This window comes from Spinacia oleracea, chromosome 5 (assembly GCF_020520425.1).
Source record: "Spinacia oleracea cultivar Varoflay chromosome 5, BTI_SOV_V1, whole genome shotgun sequence".
Taxonomy (NCBI): domain Eukaryota; kingdom Viridiplantae; phylum Streptophyta; class Magnoliopsida; order Caryophyllales; family Amaranthaceae; genus Spinacia; species Spinacia oleracea.
The window spans coordinates 98,201,399-98,228,057 of record NC_079491.1 but is presented as its reverse complement, the minus strand read 5'-3'; the positions used below and the strand labels follow the sequence as shown (position 1 = coordinate 98,228,057).

At 39.2% G+C, this 26,659-nt stretch overlaps 1 protein-coding gene across 1 annotated transcript in view; it reads right to left on the bottom strand.

Annotated features, from left to right (window-relative positions):
- Positions 1-23,283, bottom strand: part of LOC130461724 (U11/U12 small nuclear ribonucleoprotein 25 kDa protein-like) — a 28,237-nt gene extending 4,954 nt beyond the window's left edge. The window contains exons 1-2 of the mRNA XM_056829906.1: positions 22,979-23,283; positions 22,779-22,884 (exon numbers count right to left, since the gene is read on the bottom strand). Of these exons, the coding sequence (XP_056685884.1) occupies positions 22,779-22,884; positions 22,979-23,240 (368 nt within the window). The 5' untranslated portion in view covers positions 23,241-23,283. The remainder of the gene's footprint in view (positions 1-22,778; positions 22,885-22,978) is intronic.
- Positions 23,284-26,659: the final 3,376 nt, after the last annotated feature.

The following is a 26,659-nucleotide window of genomic DNA, read 5'->3' as shown; positions in this document are numbered from 1 at the left end:
GACGGGAATATTGAGAGACATAAGTCCAGCTTGGTACTTGGGATTAATCAAAGACCAGGTTTAGACTATGATCAAACCTTTTCCCCGGTAGCAAAATTGGCAACAGTCAGGTCTTTGTTGCAGCCATGGAAGGTTGGTTTGTGGAACAGATGGATGTGAAGAATGCATTTCTCCTTGGAAACATCAATGAAACAGTCTACATGAAGTTTCCTCAAGGTTATGCAGACTGGAAAACCTATTTGTGCATGTAAAGGGGAGAGTTCCTACATAATTTGTATCCAACAAGAGTGTGCAGACTCAACAAGTCCCTTTGTGGACTAAAACAAGCTCCTAGGCAATGGTTTGCCAAGCTCTCATCAACACTGCAAAGCTTTGGTTTAATGGTTTTCCTCAATCAAAGATAAATTACTCTACATAAAACAAAGGTGGTAAATTTATTTCCATACTTGTGTGTGTTGATGACATGATCTTAGCTGGCAATGATCAAGAAGCAATCAATCCTACATGAAATACCTAGGAGAATTAAGGTACTTTCTTGGTATAGAGGTAGAGAAATTTAATCAAGGAATATTTCTATCTCAAAAGAAATATGTCTTAGATCACCTAAAAGAGTTTAAAATGATGCAATGCAAACCTCTCAAACTTCCTATGGATCCTTATGCAAGCTTCTTCCTAACCAGTGTATGAAAAGCGTGCTTCAGTAGTGAAGCGCAAAGCACTTATTTAGTCCTAGGCGAAGCGTTTTGGAAGAAGCGCAACGAAGCGTGTGAAGTGCATGAAACATGCTTCTTGCACTTCATTGGAATTCTTTTTTCTGTTTTTATTTTATATTGGAATTTTTATTTATGTTGTTACTGTTTTGGACCACACCGTATTACTCTTTAACAATAGAAAGTGGGCCAAGAGTCCAAAAGAAAAGGAAAAATAAGAAAAGAAGAAGACACTAGCCATCGATGTTTATAGTGTATTTGTTCCCTAGTGATGGATAGTGCATGATAAACACTATGTTATATGCTTTATTTTTGTTAAAACAAATAGTAATAACGAATTGATGTTTATATATTTTTGGGGTCTAAAAACTACTCCCTTTGTCCCATAATATAGTGCCGGTTTTTTATTTTGGGTGTCCCAATGTTGTGCCTAGTTTGGTAATTTCCTATTTGATCAATTGATTTTTAGCCAACATATCCTTATAGAACAAATTAAATACACGAAATTTCCTACTTTTACCTACAAAACATGTGTTGATGTGCACATAATCAACGTTTGTACCATGGGAAATTGTGTTCATTTTTTAACTCAACAATCGCCTCTCTCTCCTCCATACCTTTATTTATTTTTATATAAAATAAAGTAATTATGTACTTTTCCAGTAACGTACAACAACATTAATTGTTAATCATGCAATTTTTCAAATTCCTTAGTTCCCGTGAAAAATGTCAAACGGGCACTATATTATGGGACGAAAATTTAGGAATTTGTAAAATGACATGATTAACAATTAATGTTGTTGTACTTTACTAGAAAAATATACAATATATTTTATTTTTTAAACAAATAACATTAAAGGTACGGAGGAGTTATGGGGGATTGTTGAATATAAAAAATCAACAACACAATTTTCCATCGTACAAACATTAATTACGGGAACATGTTTTGTAGGTAAACATAGGACAATGTGGGTATTTAAATTGTTTGATAAGGGTATGTTTGGGCTAAAATTTAAGTGCTTTTATAGGGAATTGTCAAACTAGGTACAACATTTTAGGACACCCAAAATGGAAAACATGCATTATACTATGGGACGGAGAAGATGTATATTACTCAAATATATATGCATAATAGTAAGAGACCTTTAATTTTAATAAGTGTGCTTCACTTCGATAAGGCATGCGCCTTGCGCTTGCGCTTATGCTCTTTGACTCTTATTGCTTTATTGTATCTTGCACTTTTTTATACATTGTTCCTAACTCAGGATATTTACTTCACAATGCAGAGATCTATGGTAAACTTATCTATTTAACTCTCACAGGACCTAATACCTCATACACTATCCATGGAGTCAGTTCAAATGTGTTGTGAGTTGCAAGTAGGATGCCTTGACCCGGTGAGGAAGATAGGTAAAAACCGTAAGATAGGTACCTCAAAACTCGTACCTATCTTCCTCACCGGGTCAAGGCATCCTACTTGCAACTCACAACACATTTGAAACACACTTGACTGCTTATTATGACAGTGACTACGCTGGATGTCCTTTGAGTAGGAGGTCAACCTCAGGCTTTTGTATCCTCCTTGGATTCTCTATTGTCTTCGAAATCTAAAAAGACAAGGCATGGTTGCAAGGTCGCTTGCAAAAGCGGGTTAGTGAACATTACTACATGTGATGTTCTATGGATTTCTCAAATGTTAAGAGAACTAGGGTTGAGCTCCATGGGTTATGGGTTTTATTGCTACTTGTGGGAATTGGATATCATTAATTCCAAAATTAGTTATATCTAATTTAAGAAGAGTTAAATTATGTGAAAGGAGAAGAGAAGCTATAGGAGAAGAAAAAGGAATGATTGAAAAATATTATGGGTCGTTTCCAACATGCTCCAATAATTGTTTTTCCTTATTTAGCTTATAAGTTGTTATAAATATGTAGAAGCGTAATGTAGAATTCAATTCAACAATTTACATCATATAAAAGTTTAGTTTAAGAAAGTTTATATTTTCTTACGTTATATTTATTATTTCCTTCATAAGGATTGTTTGTTTATCCATAAAATATTATTTATTTGCGAGGTATCGATTTCGTATTATCTAGTAGAAGTCAAATTTCCGCTGCGAGCTCTAACAATTGGTATCAAGAGCCAACGTCAAAATATTAAGTGGTTAAATTTTTTATTTTGAAAAATATTTATAATGGCTTGTACTAATGGAACGGTAAAAGTTGGGAATATGAAATTGAAAAGTTCAATGGGAAGAATGATTTTTCCTATTGGAGGATGCAAATGAAAAATTTGCTAATTTCGCAAAAGCTGCACAAAGCGCTAACGGGAAAAGAACAAAAACCCAGAGATATGAAGGATGAGGATCGGGAGGAGTTAGATCTTGAAGCACGAGCAACTATAATCTTGTGCCTTGAGAGGGGTGTTGCATTCTTGGTAAATGAAGAAGCAACGACTGCTGGCGTGTGGGAAAATTTAGAGACAAATTTCATGACGAAAACTCTAACGAACACGATCTATCTAAAATCCAAATTGTATACATGCAAGATGGAAGAAGGCACCTCAATTCGGGAGTATATCAATAAGTTTGATAGGATTATATCAGACTTAAAGGATATAGATGTGAAGATAGAAGAGGAAGACCAAGCGCTCATGTTATTAGTTTCATTACCAAAGTCCTATGAAAATCTAGTTCAAACATTGATGCTTGTGGGTGATACTCTAACCATGGATGAAACTAGAACATCACTTTTAGCGGATGATCTTCGAAAGGTTGCTACAAGTGGGATGATGTCTAGCAGTGAAGGAGAATGAACACAGGGAACAAGCTCAGGGATTGTTTATAACTAGAGGAAGGACTAATGAAAGAGGAAGAGCAAGGGAGGAAAGTCTACACCAAAATCTAGACCTCTTTGCGGAAAGACCATGTTTCAAATGTGGTGAGATTGGTCATTTTAAAGTAAATTGCCCAAATAAGAGGGCTACATTCAAGAGGTCGGAGAACAACTCAAAAGGAAAGCAACAAGAAAAACAAGAGGCAAGTTTTGTCTCAAATGACGAGGAAGATTATTGTTAATCCGTTTCAGAACAATGCACTAAAAATCTGGTAAGTGGATGCTTGATTCAGGAGCATCACACCATATGTGCCCAAACAGGAAGTGGTTTACAACTTGTCAAAGTTTGGACAGTGACACGGTTTTGATGGAAAATGATCATGCTTGCAAGACTGTCGGGTTAGGTACTATCCGAATCAATATACATAATGGAACAATAATAACCTTGAAGGATGTAAGACACATCCCAGATTTGTGGAAAAACCTTATTTCTATTGGGTTATTAGAGAAAAATGGTTGTAAAATATCCATGGAAAATGGAGTATTAAAAGTTGTTCGTGGTTGGTAGTGATGAAGGGGATTCGTCACGATAATCTTTATCCTCTTTTGGGGACACTGTTACAGGTGATTTAGCAGTTGGAATCTATGAGGGGGTCGAAAAAACGCGAGGCTAATGCGTGACCTTGTCCCTCGTGGGTGTGACGATTCTTTTTATTCAATAAAGTGTAATTGAATTTCCTGTGAGTATACACCCAATTGACTAGTAATATAGGAGTCGCCATTCAGTTTTTAACAACAATGAGAAAAACTGACAAAACCCGGTTATCGTGACATAAAGGGAGTGCAATTATGCTTGACCACGACGGCCGTAGGTTCCCTTGTGATCCCTGGTGTGGGGATCTCTCAATATACACCCGCAAGGTAGAGATTGAGGGTTTGGGGGACTGTAACTACCGAGAGGAGTAATTCGCTCGTCGATAACTCCAGAGGCAGGATATCCTTACTAGCTCAGCATAAATAATTGAAGGGACATGCGTTAACTATTAAACTAATCTGAGTTGGTTTTAGCAATATGCAACATATAATACTAATTCGATCATGATTATCTGATTTAAATAACATTAAGGGACCTAGCATGATAATCCGATTTCCCAAAAATATTATATTTGTTAGGCGTGATAGAACAATCATATTAGGTTAGTTTAACAGTTCATAAAAAGGGCGAGGAAAGTAGTTAAATCATCGAAAAGGGACACATTACGACGCACCCTTGAGAGGTGCGTCACGGTTCTCAGAAAACTAACCACTTTGACTTTGCTATTTCTCCTTTTTATTTAACGAATCTCAATTATGGGACAGGATATGTTCTGTTCGATTTATGGATCGATTGCGACAGAACGCGTGAACAGTTTCGCAGCGAGAGGCTTAGGCTAAGGGATTTAGAGTCAATACTCAGAATATATTATGTGTTGTTGTGTGTTGTTTCACGTCAAAACTAGGGGCCTATTTATAGGGAAGAGTTCATGGAAAGATAGAATTGCAGAGTTCTAATCCGCAAAGAATTAGGAAAAGAGACGTACCCAGGTACTTTCAGCGCCCAGGCCTGGGCGCCGAAGATTTCGGCGCCCAGAGCCAGGCGTTGAAAATAGGGTCTGGGCAGCTTTGTTTAGTCAGATTCGGATTCCTAAAATCCGTAGAGTTTGAGATTAATTCGAGTCTTTTAGCGCGTATCAATTTTGTGACGGAATGCGTCTGGGCCCGTTACGAACTCTAGGCTCGTTAGGATTTTAATTAATACGTAACTCTTATTTCCGAATCCTATTAGGAATATGATTCTCGCGGTTTTCTATCTCATTTAGGATTTATGTTGGAATGCAACACCTAATTCTGACAGGTTTCTATCTTTTATGATTTGCCACTTTTAGACGCTACTTTTTACGGCAGTTACTATTTTTAGCAGGTTTCCATAAATAGCAGGTTTCGGGTGAAATGAAATGGGGATTCGAGATTCGTTTATTTTATAGGAGATGCGTTGTCAAGTGGAGTTTTTATGCTTTCATCATCGAACCTTTCCCTTACGGGAACGGGGACAAGAGTAGTTGTCTACAGTTAGCCCCCACTTTGACTGAGTCTTGGAGTAAGACGATGGTCAAAGTATTAGACGGAGTGCGTCACACAAGCCATGGTGTATGGTGACCTGTTTTGCGAGGGTCTCACGAGCCCCCGAGTGATAACATTTGAGTTAAGGGTCATCACTTGAAGTGTCGACATATCCCTCACGTGTCATTGGGATTTGTCAACTGACAGTATAGAAACTTCCTCACTTTGTTATTGGAAGGATCTAAAGATGCGTAGAAACTCCCTCACTTTGTCATTGGGAGTAACTACAAATGTTTTCGAAATTAAAGCTGTAAAGTGTAATTGGGCCTGGCCAAGTTCAATCACGAGGTAAAACGTTTTTAAAGATTCTCTTTTTCAGGGCTAGCTAAACGAGAAAACCCCCTTGTTTTTATAGGACGTAAAACGAAGGAAAATCCAACACATCGCTCTTTTTTGGAAAAACGAAAAACCAATCCTTTAATTTTTGGAAAAAGGGAAAACCAATAAAAGTTATCGCTGCAGCGACTAAGGACCTGCGCTGTTAGTGACGCAGACCCCGCCCGCTGAAGGTGGGCGAGCCTGTCCGCTGAGGGTGGACCCCCCGTCCGATAGAAGTGGACGAATCTGTTTGATGTTTTTGAAAATAAGGACCTACGCGGTTTGTGACGTAGACCCCGCCGGCTGAAGATGGCGAACCTGTCCGCTGAGGGTGGGCCCCCCGTCCGATAGAAGTGGACGAATCTGTTTGATGTTTTTGAAAATAAGGACCTACGCGGTTTGTGACGTAGACCCCGCCGGCTGAAGATGGCGAACCTGTCCGCTGAGGGTGGACCCCCCATCCGATAGAAGTGGACGAATCTGTTTTGAAATTTTTGTGTTTTTTTTTTTGAAAATAAGGACCTACGTGGTTTGCGCCGTAGACCCCGCCGGCTGAAGATGGCGAGCCTATTTTAAATTTGAAGACTTTATTCTTCGAAAAACTGAGGACCTGCGCGGCTAGTGACGCAGACCCCGCCCGCTGAGGGTGGGCGAGCCCATTTCGAATTTCTTATTTTGCCTATGTAGAAGAGCTTTTGGTGATTACAACCTGTTGGTGGGTCGTAATGTTTCCTGATTAGATGTGTCCTATAAGTGGGTCCACACTGTGTATATTTAACAATATTTTTTTTGAGATATCCAAACATGATATGGTGCGTGGCGCAGTCTGGGAATGTGATTTTGATTGCGCGCTCTTTGTTGGAGTCCACTTTTCGCGAGCCCCCAAGTGTTGGGGCTCGTCGGTTGTTTTTCGCGTCTTGTAATCATGTTTGGGGTCACGCTCGTATGTGCGAGCGACCTCCTATAGTAGTGTGTTATTTTAGTGAAGCCGTGGAGTGCGACTTTAGCTTTCAGGCGACATCCGGTTTTGGCTTGGCCCGGATTATCCCTTTGACAGACAGACATTTTCTATTTGGAAAACCAATGACTTGACGACACATATTTTTGGTGTTTCGAAGAATGACCATGATATTCAACTTGCTTTTTTTGAAAAGTGTACATGAGCGTTTTCTGAGATGAGTCTAAGTTTCGACCAAGTTTCAATGTTATTATTATTTTTTGCTTATTTGGGAGCTAAAGGTGCTTTGGGCTTGATCTTACTTGTAATAGGGCCTCGTGTTTTAGCAACGCGGTCTTAAGTTCTTTCCTATTCCGTGTTTTTGTGAAATCTGGGCCTTGGGCTGCATTTTCAGCGCCCAAGCTCAGGCGTTAAAAAAATTCGGCGCCCAGAGGTGCGCGCTGAAAGTTCTTTCCTGGTAATATTTGATTTTCGGATTTCTAAACACGTTTCCGAATGGGATCAAGATGTTTATTGGGTGCGTTCAGCTATATATAGGGGCTAGGTACGTCCTTATTTTCCACCACTCTCAAATTCTTTCTTTCTTTTTTGTTGTGCTCTAATTATTTACTGCTTTTGCCATGTCGATCCCTACTTTCTCACTCCAACGGACTGTTAGGCGTTGGCTACGAGCCCTTACTCCCACAGAAAAAGCTTTGTTAAAAGAATACCACTTCGAGGCACTCTTAGGCTTACAACAAATTAATATTGATTATAATTTTCTGCATGCTGCCCTAAACTTTTGGGACTCCGATCATCATATTTTTTCCTTTCGGGGCAATGAAATATGTCCTTTGCCTGATGAATTTGCTGCGATCCTTGGTTATCCTACTAATGCTACTCCTGTTACCCCTGGCACTATTGAAGAGGGTAAAACAACCATAAGGGCTTTCCTAGGGCTAGATGATAACATGTTTGCTGAACTTGTTGTAGACGATAAGGTTAACTTGGCAAAACTCGTAAAACATCATTTTAGGCCTAGTAAGAATATGACCGAACAAAAATTGAACATTCGAGCCCTTGTATTTTGCTTGTTGAATCATTATTTGCTGTCGAATAATAATGGTGAGTTCGGTGACATAAGGCTGATCCCCTTGATTAGCCAGATGGAAAGTTGCTATTCTATTATGCGGTTGGTTGTTGCTGAGACTTTGCTGAGTGCGGATGAGTTGAAGAAGGATGCCAAATCCGAAATGTTTAAGGGAAGCCCCCTATTACTGCAGGTAATCTATTTTTTTCTTTGCGCACACATACGCCACTTTTATATATTTCTTTTCGCCTGGGGCTGAGTTTCAGCGCCCAGGGCTGGGCGCTGGAATATTCGGCGCCTGGTCCTGGGCGTTGAAACTGCGCCCCAGGAACCTTTTTTCTTTCTTTTCATTCTTTTGATTCGATCGTACCTGTTTTTGCAGATTTGGCTTGCGGAACGGCTTAGACTTTTGGAAGCTCCCGCCGATCCTAAACATTATCGCCCTATAGCTTTGGGTAACCGAAAATACTTGCACCAAGGCCAGGACGAGGCCGAATGGACCTCCTTTTTTACTTATGGCATTTGTTCTATTAAGTGGGTGGTACCATGGTGGGGTTTGACTACTATGACAGGGGGGTCTGATGTATCGGTTTATATTTCTTTGTTGGGGCTATCTTGTCCCATTTATATTTTTTTAACCGAGGCATGCGTCAATATGGTTTAAGGCAGACTATCCCCTTTTCTGATACGGTACCACCTAAGGTAGCGACCTTTGCACAAACACGGGTCTTAGCGTGGGCTAGGTATTATGATGGTCTCCCGCGTTGGGCTGTAGCTACAAATGGGTTTGTGGGTCTTTCTGAAAACTATAAGTTGTGGATGAGTTCCGATGACAAGGATGTGAGGACCGAGGCTCGTAATGGGGAGCCGGCTGAGCTTTTGATACCTCGTATTCGTGTTAAGTATGAGGGTCCTGATTCCGCCAGACCTCATACCTATAGTTTTAAGACTGTGAAAGCTCGTCCTGATCGAAAGCGAAAGGAAGTTCTTCCTCGTTCCAGTGTCAGGCCTAAAAAGATGCCTAACATGAAGGGGCCTGCTGTTGTTAAAAGAAATGCAAGCTCTCGCGAAGATCGTCGCCGGAACAATGTATGGGTTAGGAAGGCTCAGCCGCCTGTAGAAACAGTGGCTAGTCCAGTTGATGATAGTAATCCTTCTCCCACCACTGTTTGTGCCCTTGAGGCTGAGCGGGCTATAACTGAGAATGTTTCTAAAGCTTTGGCATCTTTGGAAGTTAGTGTCCAGGAGCCAGTTCTTATGGAGATTGATATTGGGGCAGCGCAGAAGACTATGGGGGTGGATCCTGCGAACATTGCTCTCTTCAAGACTTTATTTTATGATCCGGAAGAACTAGAGTAGTGTAGTTCTTTGCTAGGGTGTAGGTGCCCTCTATTTATTTCAGTTGTGTTTGTTTTTATTCCTAGCACTTTGTTTTCCTTCTTATTATATTTTAATAAAGGCGTATTTTTAGTTTCCATTCAATTTTGTTTATATGTCTAACACTTTTTTACACAAAGAATATAATAATTTTTTAATTTTTTTATTATTATATGGACCGAATCCTTGGTAAGGATTGCCTACGTATCTTGTCAGAATCAGGTCGCGCGTAGTTCTTAGCTTTAGAATAAGTTCTAGTATGCCGGATTTCGGTAGATATGTCCCGAAGTGGAAACATATTACTTAATCGGTCAAATGAGTGAAGTATTTGCCATTATTTTCATCTGCCGTTTTCCATAGGTTGCGTAAAATTCTACCAATTTGTTGGTAAACCTATTTGGATACGTACTGTACCCCCCAAGTGTTAGTTATTTTTCCGTTGTGTGCGGATAAAATGACGAGCACTTTTCGGAAAAAGGAAAACTTTTGGCAGGCAGAGAGTTTCAACGCCCAGGCTGGGGCGTCAGAAATTTCGGCGCCCAATCCTGGGCGCTGAAAATAACTTGGGCGGTCAATTTTGACGCTTTTGCTTCACATGTTCTTGCGTTTATTTCTATTTCGTTTTTTGTGCCTTGATATTTTGCTTCGTAGTTAAAGTTAATTTTGAGGCTATTTTGGAGGCTTTTTTGACTGTTAGCGTGAAACGCATTTTTGTCCAGATTAACTTTTTCTATTGGTGACTCAAAACAGTTTTGAAAATGGAGTTAGGGTGCGGAACTTATGAAGATCTTTGTGGAGGGTATGATGGAATCTATGTGAAACAACTGTTGGTGGATTCTATGTTTTATGAATTTTTTTTTTTGGTAACATTTGCATTTGTTTTAAATTTTTGATTTGTTTTTGATTTTGGGTTGCATGGATTGGCTCTCATGATGACATTGGTTGGCTTTTAGGTTTTGAGGATGGGATAGTGTGGTTTATTTTGTGGGTTTCGGGAACTGGTTCACATGGCATTATTTCAAAACCGAGTGGGCTTTGTTTGTTGGGCCTATAGTGGGCCGCTTCTTTATTTTTTTTATTTTGTAAGTACATTTGGTGTTTATTTAGTGTTAGAATAAAATTTTTAGGAGAAATATTACGCCTTTATTGATTTGGAAAGTAAGGAAAACACACTGAAATAAAACTGACCCATATTCTAAAGGGCCTTAGGACCATCTAAAGTCTCTATTATTTTTTCTATCAATCTAAAGAACTACTAATGGTGCTCTATATGGCTCAAGCCTGGGGTTTAGTCTCATAAAACTTCGGTCCTTCACCGGTACTCATCTTGAATCCTATTCCTTTTGCGTTGACCCACTGATATGTCTTCACCCATCCGTTCCCCACCTCTTCTAGTGTTGATGCAGGAGAGATTAACCGGGTTGGATCGAAACCTTCATCTTGTAAAGCTAGGGTAGTCATCACAGTCTCGTTCTCCATAGGCCTCGATTCGTTAAACAATGTCCATAGAGCATGGTTGTCCAATATTTCAGCTGTTTTAGTCTTGGTGAGGTGGGGTGCCTCATCCAAGGTGTGGCAGTCATGGAAAATTTCAAATCCGGGTTTTAGCAAGCCATCCTGAACGAAGGGTTCAGGGAAATCACAGCATGGGTGTTCTTCTCTTTCCCGAACAAACATCCCGTTAAGGGTCCTTTGATATGGGGGAAGGAGGGTGGTTTGTTTGGCTTTGTTAAGGCGTAGCCTAGATAGGCGGTCAGCAATATCTTCCTCCGTTGGTTCATAACCTAAGCCAAAGGGAGTAGATTTGTCGGGAAAATGATGGAATGTGCATTCCTTCTTCCTTATGCCCAATGGGGTTCCTGGGAAATAACCTTGAGCCAACAGCATTCTAGGGATGACTCGGGATGCATGCGGGTCTAGGAATGCTGGATCATAATCTTCGATGAACTGGATTGCTTCTTCCATTTGAAACCCATAAAGGTCATCTGCAGTTTCGGCCGTTCCAACCATAGTACAACTGACGTCGGGAGGAGGGGCGCGGATTTCTAGTATTACCCCGTTATGGTTAAGTTTAACCATTTGGTGCAAGGTTGAAGCCACACCTCCTAAGTCATGGAGCCAAGGTCACCCCAAGAGGAGGTTGAAAGTGGGCTTGATGTCGATTATTTGAAACTCCGTGGTGCGTGCCACAGGCCCAGTTTGTATGGTAAGGTTGATTTTTCCCAACACAGGCCTTCGGGAGTTATCATAAGCTCGTACCCCTTATGAGGAGGTTTGGAAGTCATCGCTTCCTAGCCCCAAGCAATGGGCGGTTCGCAATGGGCAGACATTAACCGCCGAACCATTATCTACGAGCGTTAGGGGGATGTTTTGTCCTTTGCATCCAACCACTAAGTAAAGGGCTTTATTGTGAGCACCCCCCTCTTTGGGTAAGTCTTTATCAGTGAAAACTATGGCCTTTTCTCCGGCATCTCTCGTGACATGGCTAACCAATGAGTCAGGTGTGATATCTGTGGGTACTGAGATGAGGTCAAGTGAGCGAATAAGCTTTTCGCGATGTTCCTTTGAAGTACACATAAGATCCCAGATGGTAATCTCAGCCTTGGTTCTTTTCAGTTGTTTCAGGAGAGGATTTTCAATGACTTCCGCGACGGTGGCGTGCCGCCCGTTCTCAGGAGTTTGCCTAACCGGGATGTCGTCCATAGGAGGTGGGTGAATATCCGGTTGGTATATCCTTCCGGATCGGGTGAGGTTGTCGACCTCGGGCTCCTGAGGGGTGGTGTCAATGAGAGCATACCCGGGCCAAGTTTCAGTGAAGAGGTCCTGGCCCGAGACTTGAGATAGGTAAATATCTTCAGCATCATCGTTCCACGCCCGCACACTTCCCCCTCGATTCGATCCATGGGTACCACAGCGAGTGGTGCACCTTGAGGTGTAATATACACCGTGGGGTCGAAATTCTCTGGTTGGTCGAGAGAGATGTGACAAGAGCCGAGTGGGCTCTTGTTGTTGTTGGGTTTGCCAACGTTAGGGAGAGGTATTACTTCATCCTCTATCATGTCCTGGATCGTATGTTTTAGATGCCAGCAGTTTTCAGTGTCATGCCCATTTCCTTGATGGAATTTGCAGTAAGTACCTTCGACCCAATATTTGTTTTTGACAAGAGGGTCACGGGTGGGGCCTATAGGTCTCAACTTTCCTTGATTGGTTAGTCTTTCAAAGGCTTGTACCAAAGTTGACCCGAGTTGGGCAAACTTTCGGTCTCGGACCCATCTTACAGGGTATCTTCGGGCGGGAGCCTCTTCTACAGCATGGACTTCTTGGGCTTGGGGTGTGTTACCCCGATTATAGGTGTTGGTCTTATATGCAGGTTTGCTCTGTATGGTTTTGGCGAGGTCGTCCTCGATTTTTATTCCCACATCATAAACCCTTTTGAAAGTGTCGAGTCCCAGGTACCTAAGGTGTTGTCTGTAAGCCGGGTCCAAGTTGTCAATGAATTTTTGGACCAATTCTGTTTCGGGAGGCCTATTGATTAGCTGGGCCGCCTGGTTCCTCCAGCTAGCAAAGTAGGTTGTGAAACCCTCATTTTTCTTTTGGAAGAGAACTTCCAGCTCGCGCATGGTGACTTGGAAATCCATGCTCGACGAGTATTGCTTGATGAAGACATTGACAAAGTCTTCTCAGGTGGGGAAGAGCTTAGGGTCCTGCTGATAGTACCATTTGAGCGGCACAGGTTCCAAGGACAAAGGAAAGGCAGGTAGGTACATGGACTTGTCCACGCCTTTCAAGTTCATGGTATTCACAAAGCTCAGTAGATGATCACGGGGGTTGTCCGTGGCCTTGAACTTTGGTAAGTCAGATGAACTGAACTTTTCTGGTAATTTGCCAGAAAAGGGTTCAGGCTCGAGGGAGAAGTATTTGTTCCCCATGGTTTGCTGTAGGACCATTTTTTCGATCCTCTTCTCGTTTTCGAGGTCATTTTTGGCTTGCGCAGCCGCTAAGGCTTCGTTTTCCATTTTCAGTTGGCCCATGAGTTGGGTCATTTGGACCATCTGGTCTCGCAATTCTTCGATGGACATGTTTGGAGGCGCGAATCGAGGTTGGGGAAGCGGAGATCCTTGAAATGAGGGACGACGGACGGAGCTTGGAGTTACTAGACCTGGTGTTGGTGATGTATCTTCGAGACGCACTAGCCGTTGATTCCCTGATCGGCACCAAGTGGCAGGACCAGTCCTAGGCATAAGATAAGCTAAAGTTTAGGTTCCCAAAGTTTCAAGCATTACTTAGTCTAGACTTCGACTCTCTAAATGGGTGTTTTCTTTTCGCTCTTTCTTCTGTCGGTACACTTTTTGGGGGTTTTTTTTATTTTGGTCGTTCTTTGGATTTTCGAAACACTTGCCCGTGTGACATTCATAGTTGCTAGCATGTTCGGTCTTGGTGCCGAGCATTGCCGTCGTAGGAGGCCTAACGACGACACAAAGAGTTATTAATTTTTCGCGAGTCGCCTTTTGAAATCGAGTGCTTTTCTTACGCCCTCGTAGCAATTCTTTTGATGAGCATTTTTTGTGCTACGGACTTTCTTTTTGCTTGGGCACCGAGGCTGCTGCGCCTGACCAGAAAGCCAAGCAGCAACTTCAGCGCCCAGCAGTGGGCGTGAGAAATTTTTGCGCCCAGCCAGGGGCGTTGAAAATGCGTCCCTGGCTGGTTCTCGTTTTCTGTTTTCTGTTTATGCGACCTCGATTTGCGTGCTTGCCTAATAACGTCCTTTACGCGTAACAGCGTTTGTGGGATTCGTTACAGGCCATCCCGAGCGTCGCTTATTTTGTGGCGATCATTCGGGTTTGCGGAACACGTGTTTCGGTATAACTCTTTGGCAAATTAGTCTATGAATGTTTGGGAAATTTTTAAGGTCATTGGTTTTCTAGGATAGTTTGTCACACACAATCACATATTTCGCTACACATAACTACATTACAAACATGGATTTGAAAATTAAATATGCCACGTAGTTTATGATAGGCTTCTATGGGTAGTATTTGCGCCTGGCTTGGTACCGCTTCTATCGTAGATCCAACACATGCCCCGGTCGAGGTAGTGTCTTCAACAGACGAATTTCGCTCAAGAGGCCAACCCGCAAGTGCAAGCCAAGGGGGCATGCAGGCGAGAGGGACCTAATGGGCGAGCGATTGGGTTCGGGATAGGTGTACTACCTGCACAAGTACCGAGTGGGAAACATGCGCGGCGTATGCACCCCCTATTGGCGAAAAAATGTATCCTTAGTCCCAACTCCCGAGGGAGCCGAGATTCGTTATGACGTTCTGCCCGTTCACATTAATATGCTGATTTTCAGGTCGTCCCAACTTGATGGGGAAATAAACGCGGGGTAGGATCGTTTCGCCCTTCGGCTATTTTGATTACCTAGAAGCACGAGTATTTCCTTCACTATCCCCAGTGGAGTCGCCACTGTGAGGGGGTCGAAAAAGCGCGAGGCTAATGCGTGACCTTGTCCCTCGTGGGTGTGACGATTCTTTTTATTCAATCAAGTGTAATTGGATTTCCTGTGAGTATACACCCAATTGACTAGTAATATAGGAGTCGCCATTCAGTTTTTAACAACAATGAGAAAAACTGACAAAACCCGGTTATCGTGACATAAAGGGAGTGCAATTATGTTTGACCACGACGGCCGTAGGTTCCCTTGTGATCCCTGGTGTGGGGATCTCTCAATATACACCCGCAAGGTAGAGATTGAGGGTTCGGGGGACTGTAACTACCGAGAGGAGTAATTCGCTCGTCGATAACTCCAGAGGCAGGATATCCTTACTAGCTCAGCATAAATAATTGAAGGGACATGCGTTAACTATTAAACTAATCTAAGTTGATTTTAGCAATATGCAACATATAATACTAATTCGATCGTGATTATCTGATTTAAATAACATTAAGGGACCTAGCATGATAATCCGATTTCCCAAAAATATTATATTTGTTAGGCGTGATAGAACAATCATATTAGGTTAGTTTAACAGTTCATAAAAAGGGCGAGGAAAGCAGTTAAATCATCGAAAAGGGACACATTACGACGAACCCTTGAGAGGTGCGTCACGGTTCTCAGAAAACTAACCACTTTGACTTTGCTATTTCTCCTTTTTATTTAACGAATCTCAATTATGGGACAGGATACGTTCTGTTCGATTTATGGATCGATTGCGACAGAACGCGTGAACAGTTTCGCAGCGAGAGGCTTAGGCTAAGGGATTTAGAGTCAATACTCAGAATATATTATGTGTTGTTGTGTGTTGTTTCACGTCAAAACTAGGGGCCTATTTATAGGGAAGAGTTCGTGGAAAGATAGAATTGCAGAGTTCTAATCCGCAAAGAATTAGGAAAAGAGACGTACCCAGGTACTTTCAGCGCCCAGGCCTGGGCGCCGAAGATTTTGGCGCCCAGAGCCAGGCGTTGAAAATAGGGTATGGGCAGCTTTGTTTAGTCAGATTCGGATTCCTAAAATCCGTAGAGTTTGAGATTAATTCGAGTCTTTTAGCGCGTATCAATTTTGTGACGGAATGCGTCTGGGCCCGTTACGAACTCTAGGCTCGTTAGGATTTTAATTAATACGTAACTCTTATTTCCGAATCCTATTAGGAATAGGATTCTCGCGGTTTTCTATCTCATTTAGGATTTATGTTGGAATGCAACACCTAATTCTGACAGGTTTCTATCTTTTATGATTTGCCACTTTTAGACGCTACTTTTTACGGCAGTTACTATTTTTAGCAGGTTTCCATAAATAGCAAGTTTCGGGTGAAATGAAATGGGGAATCGAGATTCGTTTATTTTATAGGAGATGCGTTGTCAAGTGGAGTTTTTATGCTTTCATCATCGAACCTTTCCCTTGCGGGAACGGGGACAAGAGTATGTGTCTACAGAATCAGTGGAAGTAAAGACCAAACAGAATGCACTAGGATATGGCACATGCGCCTTGGGCATATGTCTGAAAAAGGTCTATCATTGCTTTGCGGACAAGGTTTATTAAAGAACATGAAGAAACCAAAAATGGAATTTTGTGAACATTGTGTGTATGGAAAAATACACGGGGTAAAGTTCTCTACAAGCAAGCACAAAAGCAGAGGGTTGTTAGACTATGTGCATACGGATGTTTGGAGTCCGGCTAAAGTTTCTTCCAAGGGTGGTTCCAACTTCCAAGTACTTTGTTACATTTGTTGATGATTATTCTAGATATGCTTGGATTTATTTCCTGAAGCATAAGAATGAGGTATTCGACATTTTCAAGCGATGGAGAGCAATGGTTGAGAACAGAACGGGTCGAAAGCTAAAAACTGTGCGGTCTGATAATGGTACGAAGTACACAGAGGGAGCTTTTAAGGAGTTTTTTTTATCAGGAAGGCATTGTAAGACACTGGACAGTCAAAGACACACCACAACAGAATGAAGTCGCGGAAAGACTTAAATCGTACACTACTTGAGAAGGCTAGGTGTATGCGCTCTAATTCTGGCTTAGGCAAGGAATGGTGGGCAGAGTCGGTTGCTACAACTTGTTATATAGTTAATCGATCACCACAATCTTATTTAGATGGAGACACGCCTTATAGGGTGTGGTCAGGGGAACATGCAGATTACAAGAGACTTAGAGTCTTTGGGTCAGCTTATTTTCATGTCAAAGGTAACAAACTTGATGAAAGAGCCAAGCAAGCAATATTCTTGGGCCCAAAGGCGTTAATGGCTACCGTCTTTGGAGTATAGAGGATTCTAAATTTGTAATCGGCAGGGATGTGACCTTTGATGAAAAATCTATGATAGCTTTATCCAAAGCTATGGTGCCAAATAATGGTAATGTCGGGACTAATTCAAATACTCAAGTGGTGGAGATAGAATCTACAAACCAAACAGATTCTAGTCATGTTGAGGTGGAGCATCCTGGTGTTAATCAAGATGATGAGGAGGATGAACATAAGGAGATTCAGCGGGTAAATGTACATGTCTTACAACAACAACACCATGAATATTTGGCAACCACTAGGCCAAAGAGGAGTTATAAATCAGTTCAGAAGTTTGGGTCAGACAAACCTCTGAGGCATTACGGGCAGGTTAACTTGGTAGAATATGCACTCTCGGTGGAGGATGATGAGTCGATCACCTTCAAACAAGCTGTCAAAGACAAGGATAGAGAGAGTTGGTTGGTTGCTATGGAGGAAGAGATGCAATCTCTTCATAAAAACAAGACATGGGAGGTAGTCTCATTGCTCGTGGGAAAGACTGCTATTGGTTGTAAGTGGGTGTATAAAAGAAAATAGGATCCTTCCAAGACCGATGGTATAAGACATAAGGCTAGGCTAGTGATCAAGGGATTTGCACAGAAAGAAGGTGTTGATTAAGTCTCGTTGCTATTAAGTCTCATTGCTCATGGTGATCTTGAGCTAGAACAACTTGATGTGAAGACAACCTTCTTACACGGTGATTTGGATGAGGAAATCTCTATGTATCAACCTGAGGGATACAAGATCAAGGGTAAAGAGAGTCAGGTATGTCGTTTGAGGAAATCACTTTATGGATTGAAGCAATCTCCACGGCAGTGGTACAAGCGATTTGATTCCTTTATGTTAAAGCAAGGGTTTTCTAGAAGTAATTATGATTGTTGTGTATACATTCGTAAACTTCGTGGAGGTGATTATATTTATCTTCTATTGTATGTGGACGACATGCTTATTGCTTCAAAAAGCAAGGTGGAGATAAATAGTTTGAAAACTCAACTCGGTGAAGAGTTTGAGACAAAAAATTTGGGCGCTGCAAAGAAAATACTGGGTATGGAGATTAGAAGAGATGGATCAAATCGAAAATTGTTCTTGAGCCAGAAAGGCTACTTTTAGCGGGTTATTGAAAGTTTTGGGATTAAAAGTGCTAAGTCAGTGGTAACTCCATTGGCTTCACATTTTAGACTCTCTGGTAAACAATATCCCACTATAACGGAAGATAAGGCATACATGGATAATGTACCTTATGCTAGTGCAGTTGGCAGTTTAATGTACGCCATGGTGTGTACATGTCCAGATATTTCACAAGCGGTTAGTGTTGTCAGTAGATTCATGGCGAATCCAGGAAAGACACATTGGGAAGCTGTGAAATGGGTTTCAAGGTACTTAAAAGGTACTGTTGACACGGGTTTGTGCTTTGGTGGAGATACATGTCAGGTAAATGGTTTTATTGATTCTGATTATGCCGGTGATCTAGATAAACAAAGATCTACTACTGGTTACGTGTTTAAAACACATGGTGCTCCAGTTAGTTGGCGATCAATGTTACAGGCCACCACAGGCCACGGTGGCTCTATCTACTACAAAGACCGAATACATAGCTATGGCAGAAGGAGTCAAGGAAGCATTGTGGTTGTGGGGACTTCTAGATGATTTGGGGTTGAAACAGGAATGTATGAATCTAAGCTGTGATAGCCAAAGTGCAATTCATTTGGCTAAAAATCAGGTTCATCATGCTCGTACCAAGCATATAGATGTGAGATATCATTTTGTTCGAGATGTCATAGAGGAAGGTAGTATTTCCCTTATGAAGGTGCATACAAATGAGAACCCCGCATATATGATAACCAAAGTTGTGTCAGGAAGCAAGTTCCAACATTGTTTGAAATTGCTAAACATTGTCTCATGTTAAGCACTATATGGAAGAATTAATGGAACTACGATTGGTTTGATCCCGGTCGAGGGTACGTAGGCAATCATTGTCAGAATGGTGCAACCGGATGTGGATAACGCAATTTGTTCGTCCAAAATTTGAATGTTTTCAAATTCTGAATAAGGTGGAGAATTGTGGGAATCGAATATCATTAATTCCTAAATTAGTTATATCTAACTTAAGAAGAGTTAAATTATGTGAAAGGAGAAGAGAAGCTAGAGGAGAAGAAAAATGAATGATTGAAAAATATTATGGGTTGTTTCCAACATGCTCCAATAATTGTTTTTCCTTATCGCTTATAAGTTGTTATGAATATGTAGAAGCGTAATGTAGAATATAATTCAACAATTTAAATCATATAAAAGTTTAGTTTAAGAAAAGTTTATATTTTCTTACGTTATATTTATTATTTCCTTCATAAGGGTTGTTTGTTTATCCATAAAATATTATTTATTTATGAGGTATCGATTTCATATTATCTAGTAGAAGTAAAATTTCCGCTGCGAGCTCTAACACTGCTAATCCTGTGCTGCATGAAAAGACTAAACATGTAGAAATTGATTTTCATTTCATAAGGGATAAGCAAGTTGAAGGAAGCATACAACATGAGTATGTCTCAACTAAAATCCTCATGTGCATCAATTCCTCACTAAAATCCTTCATGTACATCAATAAAATTATATTTTCCAAAAACTTGGAGATCTTCCTAAACCTCCACTCCAAGTTTGAAGGGGGGCGTTGAAGGATACAAAATCAGCAATTAGTAAAGTCGCCAAGTGTATAAAAAAGCGCAAAGCGCACTAAAACGATATGAGTCCTAGAGTCTAAGCGCAAGCGCAAGGCGCGCGCTTCATCGAAGCGAAGCGCACTTTTTAGGAATTCAAGGTTTCTTTACTACTATGCATATATATTACTAAAATAACCACAAAAATAAATAAACATCACATTTGCTTCCAAAAAAATATTACTCTTTATTTTAACAAAAATAAAGCATACTTCGTATAACATAGTGTTTATCAAGAACCTAGGGCCGGCTGTTGTGACTGTTGTCTTCTCCTTTTCTTCTTTTTTCTTTTCTTTTGGACTCTTGGCCCACTTTCTATTGTTAAAGATTAAAATAGGGGGTGGTTCAAAACACAATAACAACATATATAAAAAAAAAAATTCAACGTAAAGATAATAAAAAAACAAAAGAATTTCAATGAAGCGTCAAAAAAGCGCGAGCGCTTTGCCCGCTTCATGCTCTTCGGCGCGCTTAATCATAAACGCTTCGCTAAGACCTACTTAAACGATATCTGAAAAGAGCAAAATTTATAAAATGAGCAAAAATTACACTTGGTGCAGTTAGCTCTAGGTGCACATAAGGATTATCAGGGATAGACCTTTGTATTCTGGTGATTTCCTTCACTCTTTAGTTTTAAATTTTTATGTATGAGCTTTTTGGTGTGTCATAAACCTTTATGAAATTGATTTTTAATATAGTAACTTCAATTTATCATAATAATAGAAGAAGAAAGCGTGGAGTCTTTCAAAGTCTTGTGGTTCAACTATAAATCGCTTGTGTTATTTCCTTGGTGGAATATTCTTGCGTTTATCTGTTTATTTGTCTAACTTTTGATCTTGTCAGATTATACTACTTGGGTCAAGTAACATAAGGGCTACTATTGTTATGGATTTAGAACGCCAATAACTCGTAATTAAATAGGGTTCGCACCAAGTTGGGTGTGATTAGTAACACACAAGGAACTGAAAATTTGAATCCAATTACATTATGCATTTATGCCTATTCGAGAAGGAATGACCTTTTTCTCCATGTATCACCCTTTATGCTACCAGACTTTGTACTTCAGCTATAATCTCAAATGCAACAAGCCGAGGTCAGGGGCGGATCCATGAATTTACAAATGGAGTTCCAAAAAAATTTATGATTTGCTTTTTAATATCTCATATTTGCTCCTTTTAGGGAGTTAAAGTTGAAAGGTAAGCATTAAAATATTTTAAACACTATTATAAAAGATGTGAAGGATTTATGAACTTTAATTTTTGGTTTTCGTAACAGTAAAATTCAATACCTAATCCAAATTACAACAATAAGTTTGGCGCAATTTCAAATAAAATGGGAAAAAATAAGATGAGTTTTCATACTTCGATGGAGATTTACTTTATTACCATTGTTGTTGAACAAATAGCACACAACGACACTACTAAAAAAATAGGAACACTATTTTCAACGCTTATGGGGCATTATGCTATTATATAATTAGGGCCTCTAAGTTTAAAAAAACATGCAACTACAAGTCTATAAAAATGGAGTATAAATACATTACTTATACATAATCATTTTGAAGAAAAAATATCATATGATATCTTATGGCAACATCCTCTTAGTAGGATCCGTACCCAAGTATCTTAGTAGGATTCGTACTCAGGTATCTTATGCAGCATACTCCCTCCGTCCCGGAATACTTGACCTGTTTTCCTTATCCGGTCGTCCCTTAATACTTGACCTGTTTCTAAAAATGGAAATATTCTAACAATATTATATTATTTCTCACTCCACCCCTATTAACCCACCTACCCCCTATTCCATACAAAAAATAATTAAAAATTCAACCCCTGCTCTCCCCAACCCCACCCCTTTACACATTTCCCACTAACTACATTAAAATAATACCTCACTATCAACTACTACCTATTAAATTAAATAAGTCAATTCAAGTCCCTTAAACTCTGTGCCGGTCAAACCGGGTCGAGTATTCCGGGACGGAGGGAGTAGTAATCAAGCAACCACTAAGCTACAAGTACAATTCAATGTCTTTATTGCAAGATAACTACTCATATATAAACTATTCAAATGCAATTAATTACCACAATATCAGTTTAACAGTTTTTTTTAAATGGGGGTCATTTTGGACCCATCCAGGACTATATAGGTCCGCCCGTGGCTGGGGCATTGCATTTGGTAAATAAACCCCCAGTGTAAAAGGAATCCATTCGCAAGCCAAAGCTTTTGTAACAACATTTAGAAGCACACACTATACCTCTATGAATCTCTACCCTATTATTGGGCAGAAGTGTCTCAATTTCACTCATTTGACAAGGAACTCTGCCACCACTAAATATCACCTCAAAGAATCACTACTAAATCTTTACTGCAACTTTTACTAAAAGCTCAAATTCACCAGAAAGTACAGTTAGACTACTTGTCAAGAGAAAAACAATTTGAAGATTGTCATACATACTAATCTTATTAAGGCACCCAAACTGAAGGAAGTTGCATAAGAATGGCAATAAACACTAGATCATCAACAAACTATAATTTACTCCATCTCTTTGAAGGCAGTTGTATAAAAACGGAAATTAACACTAAAGCACCCCGAGACTATTTTACTCAACCTAGTTGAAGACAATGGCATCATAACAGAAATGAACACAAGAGCACCACAAGCTATAATTACCACTAATTATCTACCTAGGTGAGTCGAAACATTATGAAAGTAACTAATTCATTCATTTGCGCCTATCCCTATATTTCCATGCTCAGCCTTTTCAAGTGGATTGCAGGAAGCCTAATAATAGCAATAAACTATACAATCACGAAAAATACTCCAAAGTGAAAGTCTAAGAAACAAGAAAGAGAGTAGTACCAAGAAATATGACGATGACCCATCTGTGATTGTTCCATTTCAGTAACTTTCTTCTTAATACACAGTTTCAAATCCTTCACCGTAGCCGAATTCATGACCACAACATCTAGAAAAATGAGACAGCAAAAAGCTCGTAAAAAATGAAAATGCACACCAACTGTTTGTGAAAATGCTTGAGAGAAAGAAGAGAGAGAAAATACCAAAGGAGGTGGAGTCGAGCTTGAGTACAGAGATACTAATGGCACTTCCGAGCTCTAAGCTGATAAGGGTGTCGACATCGGATAAAGATGGCTTCTTTGGGACATCTGAGAGAATGGGGTCATCTAGTAATGCGGCTAACGTTGAATTCAGCTTTGCCCTTTTCGCGTTCTCACTGCAGTATACTACGCCTCCGCCTCCACCACCACCTTCTCCGCCTCTGCCGCCCGGAGTTGAGCCCTCGTTCTTCTCACTCCATTCCATACCCCGCTCTGTAACTCCCTAACGGCCTAACTACAAAACCGTTGGACTCCTGCAGAGATTGGAGAAGATAAAAAAAAAAATTTAAGGAAAAGCTTAGGTTTCATTCAAAACTAATATTTGGGCCGGGCGATAGCCCGGGTTGATACACATATAAAAATTTAAAATAAATTCAATACTTTTTGGATAAACAAATTAATTCATTGATAAAAAGTAATACGATATCTACATAAAGATTTAAATCTAACAAATACATAAAATTCGAATCAAATAAAAACTTTCTTTCACCATAACTACGATCGTAGTATATTAAACATTCTGTATACCCTTTTTTATATCGCTGTGATTTACAGCCTTCATTGACGAGGGGTTCTATAGATCTGTTGTAGCCGTGACAAATATGATTTCCGTCTGATTCGTCTGATTGTAGTCGAAAGATTGACATCCTCTTCGATCCCACATAAATCTTTACCAACGAAACAACCTGAACTAAACTAAACACACAAAACTTAACTAAAAACAAACCCACAGTATGGGTACTTACTACACCGAAATAATAAAATCCACCATAGGGGTACTTGCTACACTGAAACTATCTTGTTTTATTGAGATCTAACGCAAAAACACAACAGAATTGAAAGAGAAGGGGCGGAAATAACCAAATTTCCGAAGAAAATTGGTTATTTCCGCCCTAAAAACCCTAATCTTTGTAAACCCTAAAAGAGAGAGAAAAGAGGGAGAGAGGGAGAAGCGGCTAAATAAATACTTTAGTCTAAATAAATTTAATACTTTCTATTATTAAATTGTCACTTATTATATTTTGTTATGAAAAAATGACATATAATTTGATTTGGAGTAGTGGTTAATTGTTTGGTTTACAATTAGAGGTCACGGGTTCAAGACTTGTACCACACATATTTATCATTTTTAAATAATTGTGTATGACATGGAACATTGAAATGAGATTAGTGTGAGTGCCACGTGGCACCAACTTCTTTTAAAGTTTTAATATATTAGTATAGATATGATTTATGCACTCGGGTGCACAGTGCTCCTGTGCACCCCGTTTTTAAATGAACATATAGTTCAAATACAAATAATATAAATTAACACTATACTAAACCGGGTCCATAACATGGACCAGGGTATTATAGGCATTACAACTTTCTTAGCAACTGAAAACAAGTGACTGTCACGTGCGGTTGCGTGTAATATATAAACTAATTTGAATTTTTTTATTTCATTTTTTGCGCGTTTCAACTTCCTGCAATTCTCTCTCAATTTCTCTCTCCTCTCTCAACTGTTTCTCAATTTCCCTCTTTCATTCAGTTTCATCAATAATTTCTAGGTTTTGTGTCCAAATCAACTCAAAAATCATCAAAAAATCACTGTGTTGTTTGAATTTGTGTTACAATGGTGGAAAAGAAGGCAATTACTGTTTCTAAAAAGGATGTTGTCGTCGGTTCGTCGGAACAACAGCCGAATGAAGTTGTTCAAACTCGTCCACGGCGTAATCAACCTTCTGGTATGTTTTTGAAGTGATTTCAGTGGTTTATTTTTTGAGCGATTTGATTTGCATGTTGTTTTGTTGAAATTAGGGTTTGTGTTCGTAATCAACCTCCTGGTATGTTTTTGATGTGATTTCAGTGGTTTATTTTTTGAGAGATTTGATTTGCATGTTGTTTTGTTGAAATTAGGGTTTGTGTTTAATATAGTTAGTATATGAATGATATAGTTACCTTTATTTTATTTTTTGAAGTGTTTTTATAGTTACCTTAATGTTCGTTGTGGTTATTTTAGTAGTAGTTTTTACATTAATTATATTTTTAACAACAGTTACTATTATTTTAAAATAGTAACTATGTGTTTAAAATAGTGACTATGTGTTTAAAATTGTTACTATGTGTTTAAAATAGTTACTATGTGTTTGAAATAGTTACTATGTCTTTAAAATAGTGACTATGTCTAATAAATAGTTACTTTGTTATAAATAGTTACTATGTCTAATTAACAGTTACTATGTCTAAGAAATAGTTACTATGTACTCTATGATTTAAACAGTTACTATATATGTACAATAGTTACTATATGTTATAAATAGTTACTATGTCTAATAAATAGTTACTTTGTTACAAATAGTTACTATGTCTAATAAACAGTTACTATGTCTAATAAATAGTTACTATGTGTTATAAATAGTTACTCTATGATTTCAAAGGTTACTATATGTTTGTAATAGTTACTATATCATTCAAATGGTTACTATATTCTATTATGGTTGCTATATGATTGTAATGGTTACTATATAGTAATATTTTGTCTTATAATTGTTTTGTTTTCAGTTGCTAAGGATTCTGTGGGCATAAAAAAGAACAAAAAGGCTGACAAGCGCAAAACAAAAGATATTGAGCTTGAACCTGAAATCGAACCAATTGAAGAACCAGAATCTAATCAACTAGCTTTACAAAATTCTGCTTTGGTTGACGTTCCACATCCTGAATCTTATCAACTTCAGTCACAAGTTCTGAAAGAAGTTGGCGCTGATGGCCTGCCAATTGTGTAAGTGTTAATTTAATTTATATAAGTTACTATATGTTTTAAGTAGTTACTATATCTTTGTAATAGGTACATACTATCTTTATTTTGTAAACAGTTACTATATGTTTTAAATAGTTACTATATGTTTAAACATGTACTATATGTTCTAAATAGTAACTATATGTTTTAAATAGTTACTATATGTTTTAAACATTTACTATTATGATTCCAAAGGTTACTATATGTTGTTAATAGTCACTATATGTTCTAAACAGTTACTATATCTTCTAAATAGTTACTATATGATTCCAAAGGTTACTATATGTTCTAAATAGTTACTATATGTTATAAATAGGTTCTATGTGTACTATAGTTACTATATTATTTGAAAGGTTACTATATGTTTTAAACAGTTACTATATCTTCTAAATAGTTACTATATGTTTCTAATAGTTACTGTATGTTTTAAATAGTTACTATATGATATATAAACCTGACTTACTTTCATTATTCATTATTTTCAGGTTTAATTTTGATACACAATGTTTAGGAGGATCATTGTGTAAATTAATTAAAGACTTCTCTCCTGATCAAAAGGCAGCTGTTCAAGAGATAGGGTTTGGAGGATTGTTAGGCCTTCAATTAAGTCGAAAAAACACTCAGATGATGTACTGGTGCATCAAGTGCTTTGTTGGAGTGAGTTCTCTGTTTACTATCAGTGATTCCAAGCAATTTGAAATCACTGATTATGATGTGTACGATTTGTTTATGCTCCCCCTTTCTGAGCTGGAGGTTGAAGGGGTTAAACGTGGCCGCAATTCCACTAATCCTGATTTTGATTTGAAGATCAAGTGGAGAAAAGAGTTCGGTTTTGAAGAGGTCAA